Here is a 21,003-nt window from a genome sequence, read left to right on the forward strand (position 1 = left end):
TTACGTTTTTGTATTGGGTTTCTGTAGTTTCCTGTCTCTTACCTGGCTTTCAGCTGTTGATCCTTGCTGTTGTCAGAATGCCTGCCGTTCCTTCCTTCCTGCTCTAATTTGCCGTGTTGGCTCCCCTAGGACTGGAAAACTAAACAGGCAGGTTTGTACAGTTGTCTACAATAAGAGGCTCCCAGGGAGGGTCTGAGGGTTTTTTCCCTGTTGCTAATGTGCGTGAACCTTGTGATGTTTTTAGCAATTGCTAGAGGTGTTTATTATTTCACGTATAGCCTGTGAAAGTGACTTTGGGAAAAAGAAGATGCTATTGAAAATGTTTGGGGGTTTTGTAAATGAATAAGGGCCTGATGGCAGAATTGTACTTAGTTCCCTTCTGTTCTCATAGACAGGGGACCCGAGCTAGCCTGTGAAGTGAGTGTGGGCAATGGGAAGGCTTTGTCACAGGCCACGACTCCTTTTACATACACCATGTCACTGACTCCTCTCATCGCTGGAATATCTCCCAAGAGAGGCAGTACAGCAGGGGGCACCAGACTTACTGTCCAGGGATCCAGCTTCAGGTACTGTCTTTACCTACCCATACATCAGTGCATATTTCCAGGCTCAAGCCATTATGCCTGCTTTCTCGTATGCCAGGACAGTGCGTAAAGATGGTCATGTGATACATAGCCATCTGCTCAAAAGTCACACTTCAGACACGTCATAGTACTTATAAGCTAACATTTATTGAGTACTTACTCTGTGCAAGGCACCTTCCTACCCCACTGAAACTTCTTACCTTACATTAGTAGATATTTTATCCCATTTTATGGTTGGGAGACTAAAATTAGAAAGACTAAGATTAAATAACTTGCCCCAAATCCTAGTAAGTAACATCACAAGTATAAATCATCTTCTTCTGTTTTCCCCAACATCTCATCTCCAGCCATGATCTGCATCATTGAGTAAATGAAACATCACTTCATGCATCAGGTCCAATTCATTTTACTGGCCAGATTCTTTTTTTCCTAAATGTAGTCTTTATTTAGCTCAAGTGTATATACTGCTTCGTTATTCTTCAACTGGATCAGGCTGAGTTCAAAATGCCAGATCATTTAAATCCTAGAGGCAATTTTAATTCCTCAAGTACTTATAACTACCTAGGACTTGGCATTTTTACCTGGAGGTTAAATTCTAAAGTCTGGAAATGTGGTGAAAATGTCACATAGACGAAATGATCCCTGAAAGTCTCTTGCAAAGGTACCTGTTTGGAGACCATCACAGAATCTCTCAATCAATTGAACCCAGGCAGTTTTTTTTCTCCAACAATGGAAGACCTTCTACTTTGTACAGTTATATTTCCTGGCCTCTTAATTTCTGTTTACTTTTTTCTCAACAAATATTTTTAAGTCTTAATACTGAAAAAAGTGTATATCTGTACTTTGACGGATCATAGGGTAAGTTCATTTTTGCAATAATGTATATGAATTATTGTGACAGTGTGACCTAGAAATTTGAGAAAAATTATCCATGTTGTGTTTTCCCCCTTCTTTCTTTACAGTGAAAATATACAGGATGTTCTCGTCACCATAGCTGAAGCCAAATGTAATGTTGAGTATTCCAACAAGACATATATCATCTGCGTGACAAATGCCCACACTCCTTCAGGGTGGGCTCCAGTGCATGTCACCATCGGAAGCTTTGGCATGGCCACACCGGTAATAGTGCTGCTGTATATAGTAACCACAGCAATAGGAAAACTAGCATATGGGAGGTGATGGGAAGTGATGGGAGGTGAAGTGAGAAAAAGTGATGGGCTTTTTACTTTTTTAATGTCTCCAAAAAATAACTGAGCTGTGATTATAATAAATTTAAAGTAGATCATGATTTTTTTTGCTTATTACTAGACATTTTATTATTTCGGATTTTTAATTATTTAATTGTGCGTTAATTGGTAATGGGTTTTTCACTTCATTATCGTGAAATAAGCCAACATATTTGAGGTAGTTTATACTTTATTATTAATGAAAATGTTTATTGTTTTAGATTTCTTCTTTTTTGAGAAATTGAATGAAAAATTCTGATAAAACCTCTGCATTTAAAAGTATCTCATGTTCTATTACAGGATAATGCTGACTTCTTATACGTCGATACTTGGTCCTCCAACTTCTCATGGGGAGGAAAATCTCCTCCAGAGGAAGGGTCATTGGTTGTCATTACAAAAGGACAGACAATTTTGCTGGATCAAAATACCCCTATTCTGAAAATGTTGCTTATTCAGGGTAAATTCCTGAAAATCTGTTTATTAGACTCTGCCTGTGGAATAGTTCTGTACAGTTAATTTGATCAAAAGTCACTATTATGAACATCCAGAGTTGTATCATGTTTTTAATATGGAGTGTTGTACTGAGTTGTTTAAATCAAGTCTTCAAGTTCACTTGTGGTATGAAATTATTTAGTGTATAGCAACCAGAATCATTTAATGAAATAGAATAGAAAATATCAGAATATATCGCATTTGTTGTAACCTGCTTTCATTGTTACCTGGAGTTCTCTCTGCTTCTTGATATTCTGTTTTCACTATACAAAACTAAATGATCGAAACTGTTACAACTGCATGTAAAAGAAATAATCATTGGCAATCATAAAATACTTTGGGGTTTAGTGTATAAACTTTGCCATGTAGTGTTAGCAGCTCAAAGACCTTTGTATTTTATTTTTGTTTTAACTTCTGGGATAATATCCATGCTTCAGAATTTGAAGTTATTAACTATTGGACCTTTGGACAAGTTTCCCTGTCCACAAATTTATGTTAGTCTCATAAAAATGTATCTCAGTACATTCTTTAATAATGCTAATCAAACTAAAGCTGTTACTAGTGCAACTTAGTGGATAAAAGTTCAGAGTTAATCTTGGCATTATAGTGGTCTCTATAAAAAGTGCTTTTATTTTTATTGTTTTCATTCTTAATTTATATTTTGTGGGCCTGTGTTTCTAGAACTAGAATTCATGTAGCTATTTAATAGTATTTAAAATAACCAAGGGTCAAGAGAAAATCTGCCCTGGGATTTGATTTTCTATCACTTCCTGGGTCATGTCTGAAGTTGTTATATTTTATGTTGCCAAAGAGCTGAAATGACATGCATAGTGATAGAAATAGGAGCAAGAAATTAAATTTTAATGTGTAATTGAATAAATAGCTTTTAATGTTAATTTTCTTTCTGATATATTACAAAATTGTATGGCTTACAGGTGGAACTCTAATATTTGATGAAGCTGACATTGAACTCCAGGCCGAAAATATTCTGATTACAGATGGAGGCATTTTTCAGGTATACGAGAGAACCTGATACATATATTCATTGCTGACCTCTCACCATTTCTTTTAAAACTACTATATGTAAACTGAACAGTTAAACATACCAAACTCTCACAAATTTATCTTTGTATAGGCTCTGTTAGTATAAAATCCTCTTTCTGGGGAAAAGTTTTTCAGAGTATTCTTGGGCTTTTAATGAGAAGATAATAGTATTACAACAGAGCAGAATTTTAAATAGAGCAGAAAAAAAAATTAGGTCTGAGATGTGGATAAAGTCCATCAGTATACTTTCCCAAGGTCTAGCATAATGTATTGGGCTGACTAGAAAGTTAGATTATCTTTTGGAAGAAAGCTACTGACAAGCAAACAAGCAATTCTCCAAAGAGAAGGGACAAAAGGAAAACATTCCTTTTAAATGATTAGAATTGTGGATATTGAGTTTTAACTTTCTGAATGATGCTTGTGCAACCCCTTGCAGATTGGGACAGAAGCATCCCCATTTCAGCACCAGGCAGTCATTACTTTGCATGGGCACCTTCGATCTCCTGAGCTCCCAGTATATGGCGCCAAGACACTGGCCGTGCGTGAGGGAATACTGGATCTGCATGGTATGGGGGCCAAAAAAAGGCTCAGGGACCTGGTTGAGGAGAGACTAGACAGGAAACCAGGGATAATCCTCTTGATAACTTTCTCTAAATGAAAACTTGCCAAGCTTCTTCTGTCTTTCCACATTCCCTCTTTCTTCCTCTTTATCTCTTCTCCCCCTTATGTAGGCCAGGCCAGGCCAGCCCTACACAGGATCAAGGCTGACCACCAAGGTCTCTTTTGGAGAAGCCCTTCTGGGCCTTCTCTATATCCTTCCCTTTAGTCCTTTGCATGTTCCCCCATAACACCATTTGCCTGATTTACCGCTCACCACAATTCATACTGATTGTTTATGGGCTCTTTCTGAAATATAACTATAAATTTATAGTTGTACTTTTGTATAACTATATTCCGGAAAGTTATCAGCAAATAACAATGATTTTGATCATGTTTGAAGTAGCAGGGTAACTTATTTAAAGGAAGCATGGAGTGTTCCTTTTCATATTGAAGTCTTCTGTATTACAATAATCCGTCTCTTATGCATTTAGAATATATAAACATGATACCCATTGTGATCATAAACGCCCTGCATTGTGTTAAATATATTTGCTAGTGGAATTTTCAGAAATTTACACATTTCATTTGTCTCTAGATTACCAGTTTGAGCAATTCCTTTCAACAAAGACATTTTATCAATAGTAACACACCACATGTATATTGCGTTTGTATAAAGAAGATTGTCATAAATGGAATATATTGGTGCCGAAGGATGTTTTTAACTTTATAAACTGACACATATTAGTACAAACCTCATTGTTACTTTTATAAAGCAAGCATTTCTTTTTTGAGAAACGTGTGAAATACTAAGGTAAAATGAGCCTTCCCCAAATTGACTGAATCCAGGAAAAGATTTAAATGCATAAAGCTCTCAGTTACTGAGAAAACACATCTGAAGAAATACTCGGTTCGCATGTTGGTTCCAGGTCTGCCTGTTCCTGTGGTCTGGACTCGTTTAGCTCATACTGCACAGGCAGGGGAAAGAACTTTGATTCTACAAGAAGCAGTAACATGGAAACCAGGAGAGAAGATTGTAATTGCGAGCACAGGACACAGGTATGATGTCTTCTGGGCCTGATGAGTTTGATTTGTAAATAGAGACTTTTTTTAACTCTGCAAAGGAGGGATGGTTCAGAAGGTCTACAGCTATCTGATTTAAATTTGAAACCTCTGATAAAGAAACATGAACAGCCAACTATGTATTTGTCAAATGTTAACATTGGGTTGATCACCAGTGTATTGTTTCTATTGATTAAATTTACAATAAGAAAAAGTATTAATTTGAACCTGTGGAATAAACATTTGCAGTAAGTCCTCAACACCGTCAAAAGATTCTGTGACTTGACATAAAATGACATATAATGAAAACAGTTTTATCATAGGCTAATTGATATAAACAAGAGATAAGTTCCTATGGCATTTTACCTGGTTTCCCTGAAAATAAGATGTAGCCGGACCATCAGCTCTAATGCGTCTTTTGGAGCAAAAATTAATGTAAGACCCGGTATTATATTATATTATATTATATTATATTATATTATATTATATTATATTATATTAACCTGGTCTTATATTAAAATAAGACCGGGTCTTATATTAATTTTTGTTCCAAAAGATGCATTAGAGCTGATGGTCCAGCTAGGTCTTATTTTCCGGGAAGCACGGTATCAACATTATAATGAAACAATATTGAATAAAATGATGTTATTCAAGAACCTGCTGAACTAATAAAATATTTTGGTTGTTTTTCATGGTTAGGTTTCCTTATAAGATTTTGATTGAAACAAAAAGCATTCTGCTGTTAAAAGTCATTTGAAAACTTCTCACTTAGCGCTTTAGCTAAATACATTACTGCATGCAAAAATGTAAATGAGTTTCTTTGTTTGTCACTAAATAATATGGTAGGAAGCATTTAGTGAACTGTTTCTTATCTTACAGTCGTGGCAGTCGTTCCCATGATCCAAAATTGTTCGTAATGATTAAATTAAAGGGAAGAAATCATTATAGGATGAATGATAATTAACATGACCTTCTCGGTGTCAGACATTTTATAACTGAAGCTGCTTTATGACACTCAATTTCTCTTTAATTTTATATTTTAGCAAATAAGAAATAAAATGAGCGGGAGCCAAGAAGAGCTTTATTTTTGCTTTATTGTCGAAATTATGGGTAATGGCAAAATTGTATATCAGGGAACAAATAGTAATTTATGACAAGAAGCAGCTAAATTATGTTAAGGTTGTGACTCAGTTTAGAATTAAAATTCAAGGTGGCATTTTGAGTTTGCCATTTTCCAAGTTAAAAATAGACTTGCAGATGTTAGGAAGAGTTAAAAATATACTTAGCTTTATAAGTGAAAAAATTTTTTTTTTGCCCTTGGAAGAAATTTTAATTACATAATGGCAAAATTAAAAAGTAGCAAAACGACAGGGTTTACTAATAAAATAGAAAGCCCTTATTTATAGCTTTTCTGTATGAATGAAAAGTAAGTTTAGTATTTAGCATAGAAATATTTAGTTTTAAGAAACAAGAATCAAAGAGTTTCACTCCAAATCTAATCCATTGTTCATTATTTCATTTGTAAATCCTATTTGAGAGTTTGTAAAGCAGTTGGTTAAAAATATCACTTCAAAGTCAGTCTGTTGGGTCCATCTCCCACCATTACCACTTACTAGGCTTGTAACCATACTTTTTCACCTCTCTGTGCTTCAGTAAAATTGGAATGCTATTGGTATCTATCTTGGAATTACTGTAAGACCTAAATGAGTTAATATGATGTGTACAGCACTTAGAACAGAAGTTGGCTCAAAGTGCTATATAAGTGTTAGCTATTATGACGAAGGAAGGAAAGGTGTATTTAGGCACGCATAACATACAAAAATGGTTTTTAGAACCTTCTTTTCTAAAGAAATCTCTGTATCATCTTGATCCAAGGGAATTCAATAGAGCCCAGCCTAAACCCCTTTTCCATACCACTTGTAGGATGTTCTAAATGAATAGATCATTTAAATACATTTCTACAGAATTAGTGAAATTGTATGAAGAAATGTCGCTCTTGGAAAATATTTAATTGAAGAGCATCTGTAAAATTGATTCAGTTGCTTTAAGAAAGTAAAATACCACCTTTAATTTCCTCTTCAAAATATTGTATGACAAAAAGTTTCCTATTTTACAGATGAAATGTTCAAAATAGCATAAAACAAATACACCAAAACAGTGTTGATTTATATTAATTTTGAAATTTTTTTGTTAAAATTTATATAGACACAGTCAACGAGAAAATGAAAAAGGGACAATTGCATCTGTATCTGCTGATGGCATAAACATAACGCTAACAAATCCACTGAATTACACACACTTGGGAATCACTGTCACCCTTCCTGATGGAACTCTATTTGAAGCAAGGGCAGAAGTTGGAATTCTCACAAGAAATATTTTAATAAGAGGATCTGATAATGTGGAGTGGAATAACAAAATTCCAGCATGTCCTGATGGATTTGACACAGGTAATTTTAGCAGCTATAGGGTGACAACTTAAAATGTTTTCAGACATTGCAAAAATATTCCCCAGGAGCAAAATCACCCCCAGTTGAGAACCGCTGGACTAGGTTGTGCTCTAGTAATAAATAAGTCCCAAATCTCAGTGATTTAATATAAGAAAGGTTTAGTTCTCATTCATGCTACATGTGTCCAATGTGAGTCAATGTGCTCATTGTAATTATTCCAGAATCTAGGCTAATGGATGCTACATCTCAACATGGGAAGCTCCATGAGTCTCCATGTTCTCTGAGACAGGAAATAAGATGGCTGGAGAGGTGCGGGCCAGCAACTAATTACTTCGGTCCTGAAGTGATAGGTCTTTCTTCTACCCAGGGGCCACTAGTAAGAACTAATTTTGTGGCTATGCGTAACTTGAAGGAAGTAAGTTACTACAAACTCTGGTATACCCAGAGGTGGAAGAGAACTGGATATTGGTGAATCTTAATGATGTTTACCATATATATATGATATATATACATTTATATATATATAAATGTATATATATCATACACACAAACACACGTATATAGCACAATGTATTTTACAAGTCTCGTTTAAATATTTTACGTAATCACTAATACCATTACAATCCTATAAGCAGTTAGATAATAACAGACACAGCTTAGATACAGCGTTTTCCTTCATTGGGAAGTATAACATAAGACAAAGCTCGTTGGATTCAATGTCAAGTGACCTACGTTCTGATTCTGGTTGTCAACTAAGAAAAAGTTTAGGCTGTAATGAAGAATAAAAGCATTTATTTGAGCAAAACGATTGCAACCCAAGAGACGCAGATTCAGATGGCAACCCAAACTGTGCTCGGAGAACAAAGAAAGGCAGGGTTTATAAAGGCAAAAACCATAAAATGTAATTCTTTTATGTGAATGAAGGATCGCTGGCTAGGTTAACAGGGATTAGTTAGCTCCAATAAGCAAACAAGGGAGTTGAAAACTACCAGGAGGAAAGTCAAGTCTATATGTGTCCTCTCAGCAGTTATTGTTCCAGGATGTTTATGACTCCAGGATGTTTATGGCTCAGCCTTGAGCTGAGTTTAGCAACTTAACAGCAGCTCTGAGAACTGAGGCACAAGATGTGCACACCCTAATAGCTTCCTATTTTAAGTGACTCTCTTAGCAATGCTTATTCCACTTTGTTGTTTTCCATTATCACAGTTCATCTGCATCAAGTCTCACAATGGCCGTTAAACCAAGTTTCATTCTGTTTAAAATAAGAATGCTTCCTGTTCTGCCTACTTAACTACAGTTATGAAAATTAAGTGAGATGATGCATATTCTAGTGCTATCCAAGTATAAGATTGCCTTAATTATATTAAAATCCAAATCTTGGGGAAAAGCTTCAGAGATAATCAAACAAAATGCCTTTATCAGTATTCATTCAACCATTCAATCACTTATTTAGTATCTTTGAAAAATATGGTAGTAAGTACTTTAGGAAATGCAAAGGTGAACAAGACAAGGTACTTACCTTTTTTATTATCTGGAGGAGGAGATGATGTGAAATGCAAGTAATTATGTTCCAGAATAAGATTAAAATTGTATGTGAATAAAAGGATATAATTCGGAATGAGAAAAAAGTCTTTATGTAATTAGAGGATTTTTGACATGGTTTTTCTTTCTGATGTCTTTAAAAATATTTCTGAAGGTGAATTTGCTACACAGACATGTCTCCAAGGAAAGTTTGGAGAAGAAATAGGAAGTGACCAGTTTGGAGGTTGCATTATGTTTCACGCGCCTATACCTAGTGCTAACATGGTAACTGGAAGAATAGAATATGTAGAGGTAAGAGGCATTATTATTAAATCACAATGGTCTCTGCAAGGTTGTCTGTACAATGAATGTGTACTGAGTTTGTGCTGTTAGCCACGTGCTACTTATCATCTGGTAGAGAAGACAGACCGTTTGAATACACCCAATTATTCACTCATTTAATCACGTTGAAATTTTGTTTCTCTGTTTTTCTCAAACCTCCCATCAAATCCATCAGCAAGTTCTATCCACTGCCCACAAAATACTGTCTCCTGAACCCACTCTCTTTCCACTACCTCTATCTGATCCCTAACCTAAGTCACCGTTACCTCTCACCTGGACTACTGTAATTTGTTTTCCTAACTGGTCTTCCTGTTTTCACCCTGGCTTCAGTGGAATCTTCACACCACAGCACAAGTAAAAATCGTAAAGTGTAAATCAGATCTTGTTACACCCTGTTGAAACCCTTCAAAGCTTCATATTACACCTGAAACAAAAAGTCCAAGTCTTTCCCTTAAGACCCACAGGATCTGTCCCCCAGCTGGCCTCTGACTCTGTCTCCTATGACTTTACCTCTCGCTCGTGCCATACCAGTCATATAAGCCTCCTGCTGTCCCCTGACCACGTCAAGCACATTTCTGTCCCAGGTGTTTGCACTTGCTCTTCATTCTGCTTGAGATGCTTCTGTACCAAATATTTGTGTGGTTCACACCCTCATTTCAGTCAGTTCTCTTCAAGTGTTCTCTCTTCAGAGAGAGAGGCCTTTCCTCACCAACTGTATTTGAAATAGCTACCCAAACCCCTGCTTCCCTTTATTTCTTCATAATTCCTGACATTATAGCTACTTTTTGTTTATTTTTTTTATCTCTCCCTCTAGAACATAAACTCAATTAGTTCAGAAATTTGTCTTTCTGGCTTTCTGGTAATTCCTCTGTGGATTGAACAGTGCTTGACATATAGCAAATTCTTGATTATTAATGGAACAAATATATAAATACATTAAATGCAAGTTATCCCCAAGAGATTAGGAGCTCCTCTGTATCTTATTAATATTCAGTCTATATAATCGAGGTTTACTATAGTTTTTATTAAGTATTCAGTAAAAGGAAGGAAGGGGAGGGGAGTGGAGGGAAAGGGAGGGAAAGAATGGAAGGGGAGAGAAAGGTTGTAAAATCCATAAATCCTCTAAACTGGGAACACTGAAACTACAAACTACTGAGGGTGATAGAGTTAATGCCTGCATTTTGTAAAACTCCCTTCCTCCTAGGATGTGTTACAGGCTTGTGACATCTGAGGTACAGACTGAGTGAGGTTGCCAGGATCCATCTGTATATTACATATTAGTAATGGTTAATTTCTTATTTTTATGAGGAATGAAAATAGAGGCCATAATGTTTTATTTCCAAACCTCACGGGACCATATTTTGCACATGTGCACACACGCGCACACTCTGGCATTCTCCATATTAGATTAGTATTCGTAGATTATAGACTTACCAAAAAAAAGTACAACAGATTGGTTAATAAGAGCACCAACTTTAGAATCAGACCAACATGGGCTAAAACGGCGCCTTACGACTATGAACAAGACACTCATCCTTCCTGAACTTCAATTTCTTAATCTGTAAAATGAAGTTAATGGTAAGTGGCTACTTCATAGGATTGAGGTAGAGACTGTGATCATGCACATAAGACACGTAGCACAATATCTGGCACATGGTAAACATTCAAGGAATGTTTCTTATTTTTATATAAGAATATATGTAAAGGAAAAAAGAAGTCTTTTATGTGGTTTTATTTGGCTAAGCACAAAAGGTTTATAATAGACCAAGGTGAAAAGCAGAGTTGTCAAACCTGACTTTTGTTCATTAATTATAATCATTGGTATCAAGTATGGGCTGTTATATAATGAATAAAACAAGGTAGGTTGGGGGCCAAATATTTTCAAATGACAAACATGAATAATATGGGAAATATAAATGCATTGATAATGATATAAAGTTGGAGATTATTTTTCAACAAGAAATATGAGCTAGGTAAAAGTCTGTGTCTGTGTGATCACTAAATAGCTGTGATTTCTGGGCTTGACAGGTATTCCATGCCGGCCAGGCTTTTCGGCTGGGGAGATATCCAATACATTGGCACATGCTCGAAGACTTACAGTTTAAATCTTATGTAAGAGGCTGTGCTATTCACCAGACCTATAACAGAGCTGTTACTATCCATAACACACATCACCTTCTGGTTGAGAGGAATATTATCTATGATATCAAGGGAGGAGCATTTTTTATAGAAGATGGTATTGAACATGGCAATATCCTGCAATATAACTTGGCAGTATTTGTGCAGCAAAGTACTAGTCTTCTGAATGATGATGTGACTCCCGCTGCATTTTGGGTAACCAACCCAAACAACACCATACGGCACAATGCAGCTGCTGGTGGCACTCACTTTGGCTTTTGGTACCGAATGAACAACCACCCTGATGGGCCATCCTATGACCGAAACATTTGCCAAAAAAGAATTCCTCTTGGAGAATTCTTTAACAACACTGTTCATTCTCAAGGTTGGTTTGGATTGTGGATATTTGAAGAATATTTCCCCATGCAAACAGGAGCTTGTACTTCTACCGTGCCAGTGCCTGCAATATTTCATTCACTTACTACTTGGAATTGTCAAAAAGGAGCTGAATGGGTCAATGGAGGTGCCCTTCAGTTCCATGACTTCGTGACGATCAATAATTATGAGGCTGGAATTGAGACCAAGAGGATCCTGGCTCGTTATGTTGGAGGATGGGGTGAAACCAACGGGGCGGTGATTAAAAATGCCAAAATAGTTGGTCATCTTGATGAACTTGGAATGGGGTCTGCATTTTGCACCACAAAAGGCCTGGTTCTCCCATTCAGTGAAGGCTTGACTGTATCATCTGTACACTTCATGAACTTTGACCGTCCCACCTGTGCAGCTTTGGGGGTGACATCCATCACTGGAGTTTGTAATGAAAGATGTGGAGGTTGGAGTGTGAAATTTGTTGACATCCAGTATTTTCATGCACCGAACAAGGCTGGCTTTCGATGGGAACATGAAGTGGTACTGATTGACATTGATGGTTCACTTACAGGTAATGTTATAATTTCTGAGAAAATACGTTGGAAATGTGTTTGCACTAACATGGAGAGTTGAACTGTCAAAGCAAACTCATGTGAATACCCAGTACCAAACTTTACAAATGACTTAACGATATAGGTCAACACTAGGCACAGATGAGACATTCTTTTCTGGAAGAGCCACAAACTGTCAGATGCAGCCTCCAAATGTGTCTTTTTACTCCTGCCTTTGTACTTTGCTTTTGAATTTACAGCAATATTTATTGAGCAATATTTATGGAAATATTAAGTACAAAAGGAAGCTGTTTCAGGAAGCCTCCATTTTATACTCAGTTAATTACACAGATAAGGAACTGCTTACATGACTACCCAAATTCTCCAGTCATGCCGGATAACGTATAAATTCATAAATTATGAATTCATAAATTCATAAATTAATGTATAAACGTATAAATTCTAGGTTACATAAGCAGTGTAGACAGACTGGATATATCCTGCTCAAATATTTTAAAGGGAAGTAGTAAATTATAGGCCGGTTGTTAACTATTTTTCTTTCTAAATCAGATTCTGAGTTTGGAATTAGTTCAAGCAATATGTTAACTCTAGTAGGTTACATTTTCTTTTTTACCATTTCAAGTTCAGAGTATGTCACAGTTTTTGTAAATATTCATAGTTTCTAGAACTCAGTGTCTTTATAAATTTGTATTCATAAAGACCTATCTAAAAAAGGTAGCAAGGGTGTGTGTGTAGTGTGTGTGTGTGTGAGAGAGAGAGAGAGAGAGAGAGATTGATTCTGCATAATACTTTAGGAGAGAAAATTGACAAGTACACCTACAGATATTAACAACTTACTTTTGAAAGACTTTGAAAAATGGAAGAAGTTTCTCAACAAAAGTTTTCTCAACAAAAGTTGTTGACATCTGTTGCCTGTTCTAATGGTGGCTTTGAGAGGGAGGCCATTTGGATGGTTCTAATATATAAAACTTTGTGTAACCTTAATTTGTTTATTTAATTTAGCTTAGGTTTTTAATGTTAGTTGGCAGTCCATCAGTTAGGAGTACAGGTTCTATGGTCAGAATGCCTAGACTTGAATTCTTCTGTGTATTTTTGACCAACTTATTTATCCCACTTCCCATCTCCTACTTTGACTCTCAGGGGTCTTCAGATCCTACATTTCAGCTACATCCACAAGAATCTACCGCAGAGCCTCTTGCTCCATGCCAATATATATATATATATATATATATATATTTTTTTTTTCCCCAAGACATTTAGATTTTACTAGCAGTACTATGGGTCACAGTACTTTTACGTTGCAGACAGTTTTTTCAGTTATATAACATGATATAGGAAACATGTCATTGGTGTTCATTTCCTAGGTCACCAAGGACACACCGTCATTCCACACAGCTCATTGCTGGACCCTTCTCACTGTACTCAAGAAGATGAGTGGAGCATTGGGTTCCCTGGGTCTGTCTGTGATGCTTCAGTCAGCTTCCACCGTTTAGCATTTAACAAGCCTACTCCAGTGTCTCTGCTTGAAAAGGATGTGGTTCTCTCAGACTCTTTTGGTAAGTGGAATATAATAGTTTAAACCACTAATTTAAACATGTTTTCCTCAATTTTTATCATCTTCTTGAGTTGTCACTCATTGTTTAGAACATTGAAAAAAGCATAATATTTATATGTCAGAAGCCAGACAGGAAACAAAGACACCCAAAACAGGCATGTGAGGAATAGTGAATAAATGCATGGACCATCACGATAAGGAAGCGGCAGCCATTATTATGCCACAGAGCAGGAAAGTTGACATAGCTCTTGGAGCAAGACAATAAAAATATACCATTGTTCCTGCCACTGAAGGCAAATGATTTTGATTGTCTTCACTGGTTGAAATGGGATGGGGAAGCATTTGCTAGGTGAATAGCCACATACCAGGTGCCGGAGACTGTTGATTTACTGATTTGTTTTAGGAACGGTACTGTACCTGGGACACCAGATGTGCTTGACATCATTACCTGACTAGATTGTATGAATTTACTGTCATTATTCATGATCCATCTGGCATTTGCACCAGCCAAACAAGCAAGTTAAATGGGTTTGTGGTAGGAATCCTGATCCTTGCGTCCCTCAGGTCTTTCACTGTGGCACTAATATTTTGATTTTCCCCCCTCGAGGATTTGGAATTGCTTTTAGTATATTATCTCGGCGAGGGGATGAGGAGGCATGGTTCCTAGAGTGTTCACTCTGTCCTTCTTATTTCCCTTCAGTCCATTAGTTAGAGAACCAATGTGGGAATCTTTCAGTTACTAAATATATCTATTTTCATTATACCTGACCTAGCCTACTCTGACTGGCTTAGATCTATATATTTATGTCTTTATCTTCCATCCATTCATTCTTCCATCATTTGTCTAGGAGTTATTACTATCTCTATACAATTAATCCACTTACATACACTGTTTTGATGGACTTCAGATTTTGGAAAATAGGAAAAACACTGATGAATCAAAGATTTTTTTTTTCTTAAATGCAAGGCTAAATTTTATTGGGGAATATTGGGGGACAGTTTGTTTCTCCAGGGCCTATCAGCTCCAAGTCGTTGTCCTTCAATCTAGTTGCAGAGGGCACAGCTCAGCTCCAAGTCCAGTCACCATTTTCAATCTTAGTTGCAGGGGGCGCAGCCCACCATCCCATGTGGGAATTGAACCGGCAACCTGGTTGTTGAGAGCTCACGCTCTAACCAACAGAGCCATCCAGCCGCCTGTTGATGAATCAAAGATTTGCTAAACAGTTCATTATCAAATATAGTTTTCTACATTTTCTGCCTGAATATGTAAATGATGTAGCTTCTTGATGACACTATGTAAAACTAATCATCAAGGTCTAATCTAAACACATAATAAGGAACCATAAATACACAAAGAGACTTTATCAACAAAATCCAAGTTCACTTATTTCTCCTTTTATAATGTCAACATTAACTACTTTTCTTCAATATATTACAAATACTTTTATAATGTTACTTAAAAACTCTTATCAGAATTTCCACATTTAATATTTACAAAGTAGAAACTTGCAATTTGAAGCCAAATTCATGCATCTCAATCTATGCCAAATGAATTTTGAAAATTTGTAGCATGATTATACCAGTCACACTATAGCTGCTAAAATTACACGTTTCAAATCTGTGATGACATGCTGGAATTTTGTTGTTCTACTCCATGTTATCAGACACTCCTATTAAAATATTTCTTGTAAGAATTTCAACTTCTGCCCTTCAAACAGAGTTCTATATCTATTCCCACTTTACAGTCTGGAACTGGAAAAATAACCATAAGATGGGCCAGTGGCCCCACTGGACTCGCTTGTGGGACTAAGCAAAGATTCAGTTTATCACCTGGCCTTCATAAGCTCCCACTCTGTCTGGTAGACCATGTTAGGCATGGTGGCATTTAAGGTGTTGGAGTATTAGAATTAGTTCAGAGCCAGGATCTAACAACTCTTGGAAAATCTGGCGGGTTTCCTCCTAATATTATGCAGTAGCCTGATAAATGGTCACAGATTCCTCCCACTCAGTGTGGCAGGGGGGCTCCCAGTTTGTGAACTGGCTTAGATCTAGGAAGTAAGTCAGAAGCAGTGAATTTCCGCTTGGGTAACTTGAGTTACGTTACAATACCCCAAGACATAGTTTTTCTTCCTACGTATGCCAAACATCACTTTAGTGGGCTACCCACTTATTTCATTTTTAGGAACCCCAAGATCAATCAGCCATCGCCAGAAGTTCCCGCAGATCAGAACACTCTGATTATTCCTCTGGCTAATAGTTACTATGTTCATTAAACCTACCTTTATGTCTGACAGTTAAGGGCCACATCCTGCCACTGTGGGATCCCATTATTCCTACTGATAGGGAACCCAACTGCATTGCAGCAACCTCCGTCAGCATATCCGGCATCCAGAGAACAGCCACCATGGAGCTCTTCAAAGGGCTAATAGGACAAAGGTGCTATTACCACCATGAGGCCCAAAGAGGTGAGGGGAAGGAACAGTTGTATGAACCAGACACAGACAGAGCTATGTGAAACAGGCTGCCTGACAGAGCGTGTGCCCTTTAGTTGAGAGATGCAAGAGCCCACTGAGAACCCTGACCTCCCCACAGGGAGAGAGTCAGGGGAAGTACCTTGCTTCCGCTTTCCTCCTTCCCTGTCTCCTCCCTCTCGTGCTTCCCTCTATCCAAACCCATGGAGAATAGTGGACAGTAGATCTGCAGGGGAAACAGGAAGTATGCAGCTCCACTTCCATCATTTACAATGATATAAGTCATGAGATTTACTTGAAAGGGTCATATACCTACTATCTGAGTATTAGTTATACCCACTGTCTCAGTAGCTTACTGACATAAATCCCGAAGCCAATCCTTCTTTCCTGATAACTAGATGTCCAGAATGGAGCAACGTTACTTGAACTTTTAGAAACTATGATACAATAAATAATATTTTCAGCAGAGTATCTATAAATGCTTTCTTCCAGTGACAATCTTGACAGGCTAAATCAAAATGGAACCAAAACAGCAAAAGCAAATGAAGTTATTTTATCTGGTGAGATAATGTTTTAGTGTTTTCATTACGGTGTCATAGAATAGTTCCTTATGATACAACTTTTAACCATTTCCCCAAATTCTTTATGGCATAACTGTGAGTAGACTGAACATAAGTATTTTGTAAGACGTGATGTAAGATAGTTTTACCAAGAACTCAGAGATGTACAACCTTCCTAAGTAAATTATTTTAAATATACAACATGGCAAAGTATATATACCTTTAATTATTAATTTTTAAGCAGTAGCACTTAAGCTTTTTGTATGTGTCTGTGTGGTAGTGGTGGTGGTGGTGGTGGTGGTGGTGGTGATTTTAAGGAGGAGTTTTTGTTTTGTTTGTTTTTGCTTTTTGATTCAAGAAGTCTAGTATTTCTGAATTTATGAGATTGTAGCTTTCCTGTGAAGTCTCCCTGTACCCTTTGGCCTACTCCCTTCAAGAATTAAGATTTTTATTTAATTACTAACCTGTGAACACCATGAGGGCAAGATCTATAATCTTATCTTTCTGTCGCCCTCAAAGCTCAACACAGGACATTGCAAATAGCAGGGACTCAGTAAATATTGAATTATAATGGAATTAATTGTAGTGCTCAGACCACATTGCACAGTAGAGAAAACATGATGCCAGTCACTTTGCTTTTTAATGTGACCAAAAAAGTAAATCAATTTTTAATAGGCATATTTGACTATTTTTATTTTCTCTCCATTAAAGTCAACTGAGGTGATTTACTAAAAATTTTAAAAATTAAAAATATAAAAAGAGATCACTTGTTTTGATTTTACATGTACACTAAATGAATCAAAATTTCAACAAATACTAGATCAGTGGAAAACAAAGTTTGATATAACTTTATGTATATCTTTATATATCTTTGTTAAAGCATGTCACACATGATGATGTATTTTTATGTAAATATATATAAAAAGTTAGACCAGATGGCCAACTGATTTGAAACACTTACTCTTTATGATATTATTTTTTAAAGATAATCAACTTCAAAGAATTTGTATTTCAGTCCAAAACGCTTAAAATCAACATACTGAAAATGATTGCAGCTGAAAAAATATTAAGATAAACACAACTTTGAAAATGAAAGTTAGTTTTACTTATGAAACAGAATTATGAAGAAATGTTAGGTGAAAATATAATCCCATGTATAAGCAAACTTCAGTGGAGTTTGATTCTGACAAATATAGGAGCAAATTCTAGAGGTTTTGGGTGGTTTGCATTGGCTCTTGTGTAAGTCAGCTATTGCTTCACCCCAGACTATTCCCAAACTCAATAGCTTAAACCTACCCTCATTTATTTTCACTCACAGGTCTGAGGGCTGGGTTAGTTGATCTAGGACAGGGTCAGCTGAGAGGTCAGGATCCAGTAGGCTTTCCTCCTCCCCAAGGGTTGAATTCAGGTGGAATTCAAGGGTTGAAACAGCCTGAGTGCTCACTGGAGGGCTCAGGATGAAGGGAGAGCAGGTAACTGGGGAGCCTCTTCTCATTAGCATGGCAGAGGCTCAAGGCAGCAACCTCACCCTCTAAGTACTTCTTAAGCCTTTGTGTGTGTCAATTCTGCTAATGTTCTGTGGGCCAAAGAAGTCACCCAACATCAAGGGCAGGAAAGACTACTTTGCCATTATGGAGGGAGAGGAGTGGCTATTTGCTGAATGATCCAAATTACATAGCTCTTCTCATACGAGCACACTGCACATGTTTTACTCCTGTGTTTTAGTGCTTCAGCTCATGGCCCTTTCAAAACTAGCATGAATTCATAAGCCTAAAAATGAATGAATTTCTTCCTCCTTTATATTAGAAATTTTTTTTTTTGCCTTATCCTCCAAAGTAAAAGGATGACAGTTTATTTTATAATCTTGCTTCTATCTTCTTCCTCTTAAAGTTGTAAGGGAAGAGATTGCATATTTAATATAAAATTCAATCAGAGATGAAAAGAGAGGGAAGGGAGAGAAAAAAATAGGATATGGACAATTAATTAGTACAGGTTTTTTGTTTATGTTTTAGGAGATCTTTTCACATCTTATACTGAAGTTGTCAGGTACTCTCTTATGACCAGAGCATTACTAAATTAAGTAGTTTTTCCCATAACAGGTAGTTAGGTTCCAAGTTTGTCACTCACAAAATTTAGGGTATCATGGCCAGTGTTTGTGGTAGGTCTAATTGTAACCTAGTTCCTGAAGAGTTCTAAATCAAACTTTTAACTAACTCAACAAATACAGGAGCATCTATTAAGGAATCCAAACTTATGTTTGCATACGAGATCTGACAATTAAGTTCATGAACACATCCTAGAAAAAGTGCTTCATATCTCATTGCTGAATATCACTATGGTCACCTTTGGGAAGCTATGCACTGATGCCAGCATCTAGTCCACCCCTCAAAGCAATTTTGGAACTCTTTTTCTGGAATGGCCATCACGGCTGTTGTCATACTACCCCTGATGTCCTGAATGTCATCAAAATGTCTTCCTTTCAATATTTCCTTCATCTTTGGGTAAAGAAAGAAGTTATTGGGAGCCAGATCAGGTGAGTAGGGAGGGTTTTCCGATACAGTTATTTGTTTCCTGGCTAAAAACTCCCGCACAGGCAGTGCCGTGTGAGCTGGTGCATTGTCGTGATGCAAGAGCCATGAATTGTTGGCGAAAAGTTCAAGTCATCTAACTTTTAATTTAAATTAAAATAATTCATTTCTTTTTCTGAACTTTTATTGTTAGTATAGGAATGCAGTGGATTTTTGTACATTGATTTTTGTATCCTGCACCTTTACTGTATTCATTTTTTATTTCTAATAGTTTTTTGGTGGATATTTTAAGATTTTCTATATAAAGAATTATGTCCTCAACAAAAAAGTGACAATTTAACATCTTCATTCCCAGTTTGGATACCTTTTGTTTCTTTCTCTTGCCTGATTGCTCTGGCTAAGAATTTCAATACTATGTTGAATAACACTGGTGTCATATTCCTGATTTTAGAAGAAAAGCTTTCAGTTTTACACCATTAAGTATGATGTTACCTGAGAGTTAGTCAGACAACTAAGTTCGTGAACTCAAACTAGAAAAAGTGTTATATACCTCATTGCTGAATACCACTACAGTCACCTTCAAAGTACGCCCCTTGGGAAGCTATGCACCAATGCCAGCACCTAGTCCACCCTACAAAGCAGTTTTGGAACTCTTCTTCTGGAATGGCCATCAGAGCTGTTGTCGTATTACACTTGATGTCCTGAATGTCATCAAAATGTCTTCCTTTCAGTATTTCCTTTATCTTTGGGTAAAGAAAGAAGTCATTGGGGGCCAAACCTGGTGAGTAGGAAGGGTGTTCCAATACAGTTATTTGTTTACTGGCTAAAAACTCCCTCACAGACAGAGCCGTGTAAGCTGGTGCATTGTCGTGATGAAAGACCCATGAATTGTTGGTGAAAAGGTCGTTTTCGTCTAACTTTTTCATGCAGCCCTTTCAGAATTTCCAAATAGTAAACTTAGTTAACTGTTTGTCCAGTTGGTACAAATTCATAATGAATAATCCCTCTGATATCAAAAAAAGTTAGCTATATAGTTTTGACTCTTGATTTGTACTGACGAAACTTTTTTGGTCCTGGAGAAGTGGCTGACTTCCATTATGTACTTTGACGCTTTGTTTCAGGGTTGTATTGGTACACCCAGTTTCATCACTAGTAATAACATGGCCCAAAATGTCGTCTTGCCTCTCCAAAGGGTCTTGGCAAACTTCGACTCTCCTTTGATTTTGTTCATTGGAGAGCTCCTTCGGGACCATTTTTGACACACTTTTCTCATGCGAAGATTTTCAGTTAAGATTTTCCTAACCGTTTCTCTATCAATCTTTATTTGGTCTGTTATGCTTCTCACAGTTAGCCAATGATTTTGATGGACAATTCGATGAATTTTTGCCATGTTTTCATCAGTTCTGCTTGTTACTTGCCACCCTGACCTCTCTTCGTCAGTGACACGTTCTCTCCCCTCAGAAAAACGTTTAATAGATGTGTACACTGCCATTTTCTTCATGGCATTATCCCCAT

General features: G+C 36.8%; 1 protein-coding gene across 1 annotated transcript in view; it reads left to right on the forward strand.

Annotated features, from left to right (window-relative positions):
- The window catches only part of PKHD1L1 (PKHD1 like 1), a 152,009-nt gene that overhangs the window by 78,030 nt on the left and 52,976 nt on the right, over nt 1-21,003 (forward strand). Inside the window, 10 exon segments of the mRNA XM_033126726.1 lie at nt 396-566; nt 1,547-1,703; nt 2,111-2,267; nt 3,238-3,317; nt 3,783-3,912; nt 4,873-5,002; nt 7,211-7,452; nt 9,149-9,285; nt 11,344-12,373; nt 13,739-13,930. Coding sequence (XP_032982617.1) covers nt 396-566; nt 1,547-1,703; nt 2,111-2,267; nt 3,238-3,317; nt 3,783-3,912; nt 4,873-5,002; nt 7,211-7,452; nt 9,149-9,285; nt 11,344-12,373; nt 13,739-13,930 — 2,426 coding nt within the window.

Source organism: Rhinolophus ferrumequinum, chromosome 14, assembly GCF_004115265.2.
Source record: "Rhinolophus ferrumequinum isolate MPI-CBG mRhiFer1 chromosome 14, mRhiFer1_v1.p, whole genome shotgun sequence".
Taxonomy (NCBI): domain Eukaryota; kingdom Metazoa; phylum Chordata; class Mammalia; order Chiroptera; family Rhinolophidae; genus Rhinolophus; species Rhinolophus ferrumequinum.